At 31.6% G+C, this 11,057-nt stretch overlaps 2 protein-coding genes across 4 annotated transcripts; one reads left to right on the top strand and one right to left on the bottom strand.

Annotated features, from left to right (window-relative positions):
* Positions 1-405: 405 nt before the first annotated feature.
* Positions 406-1,319, top strand: LOC111881686 (uncharacterized). Its single transcript, XM_023878077.3, has 2 exons — positions 406-1,011; positions 1,082-1,319. The coding sequence occupies exons 1-2, from the start codon at positions 597-599 to the stop codon at positions 1,183-1,185; spliced, it is 519 nt and encodes a 172-aa protein (XP_023733845.2). The 5' UTR covers positions 406-596; the 3' UTR covers positions 1,186-1,319.
* A 6,383-nt stretch (positions 1,320-7,702) lies between these two features.
* LOC111881645 (nucleoid-associated protein At4g30620, chloroplastic) lies at positions 7,703-9,966 on the bottom strand. 3 transcript variants are annotated; one of them, XR_008224962.1, is made up of 8 exons: positions 9,802-9,966; positions 9,106-9,248; positions 8,892-8,992; positions 8,740-8,779; positions 8,441-8,512; positions 8,259-8,315; positions 8,032-8,174; positions 7,703-7,935 (listed from the first exon to the last, which is right to left on the bottom strand). XR_008224962.1 is itself a non-coding variant. In XM_023878046.3 (7 exons), the coding sequence occupies exons 1-7, from the start codon at positions 9,908-9,910 to the stop codon at positions 8,097-8,099; spliced, it is 600 nt and encodes a 199-aa protein (XP_023733814.1). In that variant the 5' UTR covers positions 9,911-9,966; the 3' UTR covers positions 8,027-8,096. The 3 variants fall into 3 exon arrangements, 1 of the variants encoding a protein (XP_023733814.1); XR_008224961.1 differs by having other exon boundaries at positions 7,703-7,955; XM_023878046.3 differs by lacking the exon at positions 7,703-7,935 and having other exon boundaries at positions 8,027-8,174.
* Between the last annotated feature and the right edge of the window lie 1,091 nt (positions 9,967-11,057).

Consider the following 11,057-nt stretch of genomic DNA (forward strand, 5'->3'; position numbering starts at 1 on the left):
TTTTTATGAATAATGAATCTTAGTTAGATTTCATTCTCGATCCGCTACTATTTTAACTATAGTAGTAAATCTTAATAATAATCTCATGTATTCCAATTTACAAGTGCTTCTTATGTAAATCAATCCATAGACTATTAAGCAATTCAAATAAAAAGAAACCGAATGTTAACGTACATTTAATCTATTGTTTTGCTCAAAAGTTTTTATGCTTTGCAATCTTGACCTGTTTTAGCTTTATGCTTTCTCCAATTGGCCAACCTAAAGCAACCTTTTCCATTACGTTGTTCTAAAATATTAATACCCCCAATTTTTATTTATTATAAAATAACCCCACTAATTTAATTAATTTGACAAACAGATCATTTTCACAAAAACCAACCAGTCTTTGGCGTACGGGTCCCGCCACCCATCACCACCACACGCCGCCACTTCCGCCACCAACAATTATATAAATAACCACAAACCCATTTTCTCAACCAAAAACTCAGCCTCCATTATTGAACGATAACCCACCTTCCAAACAACCTAACCCATACTGGTCTCCGGACCCGTGGCGGCCGGTATCAGAACCGCCACCGCCACCGCTGCCACCACTCATGTCAGACGGGAATACAACTTCTCCGCCATCGCGGTTGTCAAAGCCGCCGTTGCTTCACAAACATAAATCATTGTCTACGGACTATAATCGTGAAGAGGCGTGGCTGAAGCTGAAGGACAATCACCAGCATCACCACCAGCAGCGCCACCACCTCCATAGGCGGAGCAAGAGCTTGATAATGATAACCACCGAAGACATTAACGAGCTCAAAGGGTGCGTCGATCTGGGTTTCAACTTCGCATCGGAACCAACTAAACTATCAAAGACGTTCCCGGCTCTTGACCTCTATTACGCCACCTCAATACCACCGACGTCAAGCTCAAATTCATCAGCCACCACCTCTAATCACGGTGACTCGCCGCCACAACCTTGTAGCCCTCATAACGCCTCCACCACCACCCTATTCAACTCAGGTAAATCTTTTGATTTATATTATTATTTAATAGATTTATGTATTTATTATCCTGAAATAATTAATTTCAGGAGAGAATCCGGAAATGGTGAAAAGAAGATTGAAGCAATGGGCGCAGGTGGTTGCTTGTGCGGCACGTCAACCAGCATGTTACCAAATTGACCCAAAGGATTGAACTTTGAAGCAAAATTTAAACCATTTATTATATATTATTATTCTTTGTTAGTGGGATTAATTTCATTTAATAACTAAATTGTTGTTAAATACTCTTATCTTTAAATTGATTTTGTTGATGATAATAATTGTGTATATATGATAGGGATACTTCCTGATCTTCTAAAAAACATCTTATTTGGTGTTAACATTATTTTTGTTGTAAAATATTATATAAATCTATTGCATCTAATATTATTTTCTATATCAAATTTAGTTTAATAATAATACAACATATTAAGTGCCGTTTGTTTTTTCAAAAAAAAAAATATCTTTTTAAAAAACTTATGTGTACAGACAGGAAGACATATACGTTTACGAAGTCTTCAAGTGTTTGTTTACTAGAAGACTGCAAACTTGAAAACGTTACAAAAGACATGAACCAATGTCTTCGGACAAGAAAACCTTTCTCGTAGATCTCTACTAAAAAAAAGAAAATATAAAAACCTAAAAATTTGTTTTGAATTTTTTTTTATAGAAAGGTTTCCCAAAATTAATTTCTTTTTCATTTTTTTTACACTTGTTAAAACTTTTTAAAGAATTTTTGCACAAACTTTTTATAGATTTTTATACTTTTTAACAATTTTTTACTACCGTTTTACAACTTTTTTATAACATCAGTTGTATTTTTTATAGCATTTTAAATTTTTTTAATAACATTTAAAATATCTTTTACTTACTCTTTTTAACTTTTTTACAATCTTTATTTATAACATATTTAAATTTTTTCACAAGTCTTTTTAAAAATTTTAGATCCTTTCTAAACTTTTTCTATAACATAAAAAGGTTGAAAAAAACAAAATAAAAATGTTTTAAAAAGTTTAAAATGTTACTTAAAGTTAAAAAAGATAATTTCTTTTTAGAGATTTTAAGAAAAGTTTCAAAATGTTTTTTTACAACTTATGTTTTTCATTTTAAGACATTTTTACTTATAATTTTTATAAGGTTCAAATTTTTTGAACTTTTTTACTTATAATTTCTTTTTCAGCTTCATTAGGTTGTATTTTTTAATAAAGCTTGTAAATTAGTTTCAAATAGTTATTAAAAAGGTTTTTAAAAAAAGTTTGTAAAAAAGTATAATATTAGTAAAATATGTTTACTAAATGGAGTCTTAAATTACAATTGTTATTTTTATAGTTGTCAAAATCGCGATCCTGATCGTAGGATCGTAGAGCCAACGATCCTAGGTATGAAAAACGATCCGGATCGTAAAAGGATCGTATTTGGGGTAGGATCGCAGGTAAAGATCGTAAGATCGTAGGTAGGATCGTAGGATCGAGATCTGATCCGATCCTACCTTCCTTTGATTTTTTTTTTTTTTGCAAATGAATTTTTTTTACCACTTTATGCCTTTTATCCTTTACCAATCTACCATTTATCATTTTTTATTGTGACTTATGACTATTAGTTTGAAGTTTTTATAACTTTTGAATGAAAAACTAAATGTTTGAAATAGTTTTCATGATTAAATATTATAAATTAAAATTATATTCTATTTTGTGGGATCTTAGGATCTCGATCCCGATCTTGCAAATCCAAAATCGATCCTAGGTAGGATCTCGATCTTGACAACCTTGGTTATTTTATTTCAATGTTGTTAAACTATCATTATGTAAATTTCAGTGTTGAAAATTTACTTTATGTTTATAAAATCAGTTTATTTAAATTTCAATTTATTTCAGCAGCCTACAAATATTAAAAAACAAACAATTTTCTTCTTGCAGATAGAGATTTGCAAATGTGGCCCACAAACTACAAACATTTTGGTTCTAAAAAAACAAACAACACTTTAATTGATATATTATTTTTTTAATAACAAACTTTATGTTAAAATTTCTCATTTTTCTATTTTCAAGTTTGAGTTCATAAAATATATACTTAGTAGTTTGTAAGTTTGAGTGTATACATTTTGAATTAATTTTATTGTATAGTTATATAACTTCTAAAAGTATATGTTTCACAACTTTGTAAAAGACAAAATTGTACGAATGATCCATATGGTTAGCTGAAAATTGTCTTTCGTCTAAAAAAAGTTTAGACAATTACAAGAGGTCCAAAAGTCTTATTTTATTGTGACTTTGGTACAAAGTCTTTTAAACATTTTTATAATGACGAATTTGCCCTTTATTATTTTATTTTCCATTTTTTTTATTACAACAATAAAAAAAGAAAAGCAAAAATACCCACCCTCTCTCTCTCTCATGCACACCCTCAAAAATCAAAACCATTGTTAACACCAAATCATCCTTCACCTTTTAGGGTTTCTGATCTGCCGTCGTATGCAAGATCAAACAAGAAGGACGAATCCACCCCCTTTCCTCTCATCTGCAGATCGACTTCGATCCTCCGCTGCAAACCCTAGCAACTGGAAACAGCCGCCGCTCCGATCTGCAACTCGATGAAGACGATGGTTGAGTCGCTGCAAACCAGAGCTTTGTCTTTACAGACGAAAACACAGCGATGGCGGCGGTAACAAAGAGGGAAGATAGATGGTCGATGTAGGTTATAGGGGTGACGTAGGAGGATTGGAATTGAACCTGGACATGTTGTTCTTACTAGTGAACATACTCTATGGATTTCCAACCTCATGAGAATCGACGACCACCGCCGACAGCACATCAACAACTTCATATCCAAGCTTCGGCGATTCCCGTGGCGGAGATATGAAAGGGATTTCAGCCTGTGGCTTGATGTATATTTCTTGATTTAAAGTTTTTTTTTGTATTCGTTTATCTTGTTGTTCCTACATATCTGATCATCTTGTTCTTTTTCCAAATCAAAAGAAATTTTATGTTAAATACATCATCACTATGGTGGTGGCAAATGGTGGTAGAACGACGGTGGTGGCGGAAGATGTTCTTGAGTTCATGAAGATGTTCTTGAGTTTATGAAGATGTTCTTGGATGTTTATCAAAGATAAACACACACAAAGAGAGAGAAAGGGGAGAGAGAGAGAGAGAGAGAGATGTATTTTATTTTGTTATATTTTTAATTGTTTTTTATTTGTTGGTAATAAAAGAAAAATAAAAAGTTAAATGATAAGGGGTAAAATCATCTTTATATAAACATTCAAACCAAATTAGACCAAAATCACAACAAAATGAAACTTTTGGACCTCTGGTGTTCGCCGAAATTTTTTTAAACCAAGTGATAATTTTTAGCTAACCACAAAGACCATTCGTGTAGTTTTGTCTTTGTAAAAACACTACTAAACATAAGTATTTTCAAAAGTCTAAATAAGAAAAAAACAAACAAATATATATATATATATATATATATATATATATATATATATATATACACACACACACACACAAGGGAAATCTACAGAAAATCACAAACTTTAGGAAAAAGTTTCAAAAAAGTCCTAAACTTTTTTTTGAACAGAAAAGTCTCATTATTTTGAGAAAATCACATAATTTGTTATTTGTTGTTCAAATATAAAAAAAAATGATTTTTTTTGTTAGTTTGGGCAAAATGTTAAATAATCGGGATTTTTCTGTTCAAAAAAAACTTTTAGGACTTTATTAAAAATTTTCTCAAAATAATGGGACTTTTCTGCATTAATCACATCTTGAAACAAAAACAAAACCGAATTTTGATATGGAGCTGGTTATCTGTGTTTCATGAATGCAGTTATCCAGGAAACTTAAAAAAACCCAAAAGTAGGAGAGTCGTTCGACGATTGGCAAGTGGCGAATGGTGGAGACACATAACGACATAAGAGCTGATGTAGGTTTTGCTACATTAAACAGAGAGAAAGAGGCTATATGGTTTACATTGTTGGGGGTGGGAAGCTTTATTTATTTCCTTTTTCTTTTTCTTTTATTTAAAAACGATAATAAATAATAAAAAACTAAAAAGAAAGTAGCAAGGACATAATAGTCTTTTTAGGTCAGACTAAATAGGGAAATCTACAGAAAAGTCTCAAACTTTTGGGAAATTTTTCAATAAAATCCTTTAAAAAAATGAACCGAAAAGTCTCATTATTTTGAGAAAAAAATCATATAATCTGTCATTTGCTAGTCAAATATGAAAAATGACATTTTCGTTAATTTGGGCAAAATGTTATACAATCGGGATTTTTTTGTTCAAAAAAACATTTAAGACTTTATTAAAACTTTTCCAATAGTTTGAGAATTTTCTATAGATTTCCCTAACAAAAACAAAAGCAAATTTTGATACGGAGCTAGTTATCTATGTTTCATGAAACCAGTTATCTAGGAAACTTAAAACCCCAAAAGTAGGAGAGGCGTTCGAAGATTGGTAAGTGGCGAATTGTGGAGACACATAATGACATAAGAGCTGGTGTAGGGTTTGCTACGTTAAACAGAGAGAAAGAGGGTATATGGTTTACATTGTTGGGGATGGGAAGCTCTATTTATTTCCTTTTTCTTTTTCTTTTCTACTATTTTTCTTTTATTTAAAAATGATAATAAATAACAAAAACTAAAAAGAAAGTTGCAAGGGCATAATAGTCTTTTTAGGTCAGACATCGACCAAACGCACAAGAAAAACGAACAATAAGGACCTTCAGAGTAAAAAAAGTTAAGCACCAAACACACAAATTACACCAAACCACAGGGACCATTCGTGTGTGTGTGTGTGTGTGTGTGTGTATATATATATATATATATATATATATATATATATATATATATATATATATATATATATATATATATATATAATTTACAAAATAATAAAAAACCACTATTTTTTTCGAAATATGAGTAAAATATTTTAATATAATATTACACTGTAATAATCAAATCAAATTTTTAGAATGTTATAATATTCTAATATTCTACTAGAATTGATAGATATAATAAAATATTCTGATATTCTATGTGAATTGTTAGATTTGTTCGAATATTCTAATATTCTATTAAAAAATTTTGAATATTTATATTTTAATATTCTATTAGAAAATTCTAACACTCTAAAAATTCGATTTAAATATTTACATTATAATATCCTATTAGAATATTTCGTGTACATTTTGAAAAAAAAACGGTAATTTTTTTTGATAAAATAAATGACGAAAATAATATTTAAAAAAACATAGAAAATTTTCATTTGTTTTGCATTTTAAAAATATATTTTTTTTATCTCCAAAATGTATGGCTAGGATACGTCCAAATTGAAGTTCACAAAAATACAATGCAAAAGGTCTTTTAAGATAAAGGGCTAATCAATAAAAGGGCTACACTAAAAAATGCAAAATAATAATAATAATAATAATAATAATAATAATAATAATAATACATTTACACAACGCGCATGCTCATGCACACGTCCGAATAGTATGGTTTAGACTTAATATCATATGATTAGAGAAACTATAAAAAATAGTTAAAGTGGACTCTTGTAGAAGTGAGTACAAAATGTGGCATCGTATACAGTAATATTTATGATGTTGTCTTTCAAGTAATAATGTTTTTATATACATTAATACTGGCAAGTGTCATTTTTAATAAAATTGTCCAACACATGGAAGTTTATTTCGACATGACAAATAGGTAGAAAGTAATTTTTGAGTGTCTAAGGACCCCACATGTTTAGGATTTTCTTCTGATTATTTCTATTGATGGCCTTTATCAGCAAATATCGCCAGTGAAGTATCGCGTCATCCTCAAGTATCACCTTATGATCCCTCAATTTCCGGCTGATGAGACTTGTCATGTTTGCCGCAAGGCATGCTTGGACTCATTTATGGAGCATTCAATTCATTGTAAAGAGCTCATGGGTTTCAAGTATCGTCACGATCTGGTTAGGGATGTTATTTTGGACATATTTAGGCGTGCTGAGGTTTCTACCAAGAAAAACACCTATGAACTTTCTGATTGACCCATTGGAAGGAAGATCAACATTTAGACCAACTTATGTTTTAGTATTTGGATAGGCTGGAAGGAAGCATGCATGTGTGGATCTAACAAAGGTTTCCCTCTTGTGGGCTTGGGGAGTGAGTGGGGTTTTCACTATGAGACAAACTGTTTTAAAAGTTATTTCATACAAACTGACAAAACATGAGAAAACGGGCATGGAAAATCAACACACGTTGATACCTTTTGCATTTGGTACTTTCGGTTTCCTTGCGCCAAAAGCTATGGAGCTACTCAATAGAATCCAACATGTCATGCATAGTAATGTTATGACTCCAAAATCTATAAATATTTTTAAAAGAATTAGTTTCGTCATCCAAAAAGTGGGTTGTGACATAGTTTTTGTCTCGTTTACCTGTTTCGTCTATATAAAACTTTTTTCTTTGTTTGCAAAATGAATTAAATTGGTAGAATTACATAAATGGTCCATGTGTAATACTTGAGAGTTGAGAATGTAAAATTACAAAAATGGTCTTTGTATAATAGTAAAATCATACAAATGCGTGATGATGATCCTTCTTTCCCACCAAAACAAGGTTTGATGCAAATTGGTTGAGCCCATTATTCCGATTAGAATATGTCAAAAAGGATTAGTATAGTAATATGCCTTGGATAAGATTAATATGCAATTCTAGTTTTTTCTCACAGTATAAGTGCTCAAATAATTTCAACACCAAACGTATAGAATCATAACTTAACAAACAACACCTCAAAAAAAAACACAGAAAGAGATGCAATTTTCGTTCCTTTACATCTCTTTCATATTTAAACTTTCTTGATTGTCCATGTCATTTTCTTTTCTTCATTCAACAAACTGCTTTTTTTATCTGAATACCCGATAACAAACCTAAAAAAAAATCAATAAACTGAACAAGAACTGCTACAATTATTATTAAAAGTTGAGGGGTAATAACAATATTGACCTTTTGGCACAGTTAGTCTACAAAACTGCAGCTTTCAGAAGGATGAGGGCAAAACGGGGATTGAATTATTGCTTGAACTGATCACCCAAACCTTGGGGCATTCCTAAGCTCTGTGCAAGATCGCCCATTCGTGCTTTCATGGCCTAAACAGGGGCAAAATGGTCAAATTCAAAATATATTACTCCAAGGGTAAAAATAAAAATGTACTTTTATATTATCATACAAACCTGGACACTTTTTTGATGAGCATCTCTATATGCTTCTGTAATCAAAAGTGACAATTTCTGCAAAAAAAAAAATTAATGATACAATATATCATTATTTGACTAATTTATCTGATTTATGCAAACCATGTTTTAACATTTTATACAAAAACATAAAATTAAATAAATATTATAATATTACTCACTTCTGATCCCAATTCCATTGCAGCCTCTGTAATTTCTGTGCGTACAGGTTGCTGATTCCCAGAGAGAGTGACCTAATCAATTTCAAACTTGATGAAATTGGAGTTGAAATACCTAAAATGCCCTTTATAAAGTGCTTACACATGGGGATCATAATGGTTTTGAGGGACTAAAATGTTATTAATTTTCTCTTTGTGGACCACGGATGCAAAACAAATCGACAAGAGACAAATAGTGGTAGTTAAGTAATAGTCGAGGGACCATTTATGTAATTTAATCTAATATCTATAGAGCTACATACCTTTACTAGTTCACCTTCACAATAACCATCAAACTCAGCTCTACAAAATATAAAAGAAGTAGAATCTTCATTTATGAGCTTTTGTAATAAAGAAAGAAACAATAAAGTTTAAAATTATGTAATAAATAAATGAAATATAAATATAATTTTACACTGCAAGTTCTTTTTGCACTTTCACTGCTTCAACCTGGACAACCATTTGTGCCTTCTTTACAGTCTCGTATAGATTTTGCATGTTTCCAAACACACCTGCCTAAAATCAAATCAAATTTATTAGTTTTAATCAAAGTTTACCAATTTGACCCTTCGATCAACAACTATCAAACAAAGATGTTATAGTTTTGGAGAAAAATGACAATATTTCACCTTTCCATCATCCTTGTCACCATCTTTCTTTCCTCCAAATAGGGCAAATACACGAAGAGATCGGGGATTATCAACAAGCTTTTGATGATGAGAGTGAGATAGGGTCCTCATACCAACTGAATTTGGTTTTAAGCTTAGTTTTTCTGTGAATGTAGCAAGAAGAAACAAGTTATTCAAGAGAAGAAGGGAAACAGGGAAACAAATAGATACTCGTGTAAATTGGAAGGGAAAACAGGCGAGTCTTTTGTTAGAATTGTTATTCATTGTATGAATGGCAACTGCAATGCGTTTGATTATGACTCCGTTGGTAAAATTACAAGGATTCACGATGGAAAGTGTAGAAATTGACAAACTTTTTTTGTGTTAAGATGTAAGAGCTAATTTGTGTCATATGAATTTACTAAATTTAGCTCAAAATCGGTAACTATAACAGAGAGAAGCACTAAGAATTGAAGAAAAAACGGTGTAAAACTAAATAAAAATACAGTAATTAGATTGAGGAAACCGTAGGTTTGACAATTCCAATTTCAAATCAGGACTCTACAAATCGAAAATCAGCGAAGAAATTGCAATGACTGGTGGAGCAAAAGCTTTAAGTTTCATGGAATTGTAAGAACAAATCAATTACAGGCTAGCAAAGTATCCGTGATAACCCATCGGAAGGGGGTTTAATATGACCGTGAAAAAAGAGCTTACGGGAATAGGATGATGAAGAGGATGACAAAGTAATGAACGTTTTTCTATCAGATGACGCTCCTCCATTGAAGTTCGAAATCTGAGCTGTGAAAGCACTCGCCGACGCCATTTTCCGTGCGCAAAGTGAGGGTTTGGAAGACGATGAAAATGGAAGGATAGAGTATAGAGGTTTGTTTAATGGATATTTTATTTATTTCTGCTCGATCTTTTTGCTGTTGTGTTTAAAATAACAGGTTCGTCATTTCTATGGAAAGACAGACCAGTTATAACGTTCGTCACGGACTAATAAACGCAACTCAAACACTTCAAAGAAATTTCAAATTTGGTCCCTGTGGTTTTTGAAAAAGTGCAGTTTGAGGCCAATTTATTGTTCACCATGCACCGCAGATCCAAAATTTAAATATGATGAAATTTTGGTTCCTTGAAAATTTGAATGCATTTGAAAATAATATTTTTTCCTCCTGTTTTTCTTTTCCATTTTTCTTATTTACTTAAATATTTAATTAAAACATGAAAAAAAAACTAATAACCTACCATACCAACCCTCTCTTTTACAAATATACCAACTCCATCTTTTATCTCCTCTTTCCTGTTGGAACACCACCACTGTCAGTCACCGCCTCGTCGAAGCACCGTCACCGATGCATACCATAGCCGCCCTCTGTTGCTACCCTCCGACCACTATCAGCATTTGTCCTACTCTTTAATCCCTCTTCATTTTCGATTGAAAAAATTGCAATGATATTTTTATTGATTTTGGTCCCTTTATACTTAAAAAGACAATTATGCCCTTACAGTTAACTTTTTAGTTTTTTAACTTGAAAGAAATATACAAATAAACAAATAATCAACCCCTCCTTCTTCCTTCTCTATCAGGTTCAGGAACAAGGAAGTCCTTCCCATCAACTCCACCCTCCGACGTAACCCACTATCCGGAACAATCGCCTATAACCACATATCTCACCGGAAACCACCACCAACATTTCTATCTAATATTTTACCCTCTTCTATCTCTCATCCAATTCAGCCTCACCACATTTACCATATTTCGTTTGCAACAGCCTCCATTCTCATCGGAAACAACCGACATCAACAAATCTCGTCAGAAACCATCTGTAACAACGTAAATTTTCAAAACAATTTTTCATTTCTTTAAAACATAATTTTGCTCAAGACAAACCATAGTATCCAATGTAACATCATCATAATACAAAACATATCAATCCCAAGTTCAAACATATCCAAATCCGCCTGTG

The sequence above is a fragment of the Lactuca sativa genome, chromosome 7 (genome assembly GCF_002870075.4).
Source record: "Lactuca sativa cultivar Salinas chromosome 7, Lsat_Salinas_v11, whole genome shotgun sequence".
Taxonomy (NCBI): domain Eukaryota; kingdom Viridiplantae; phylum Streptophyta; class Magnoliopsida; order Asterales; family Asteraceae; genus Lactuca; species Lactuca sativa.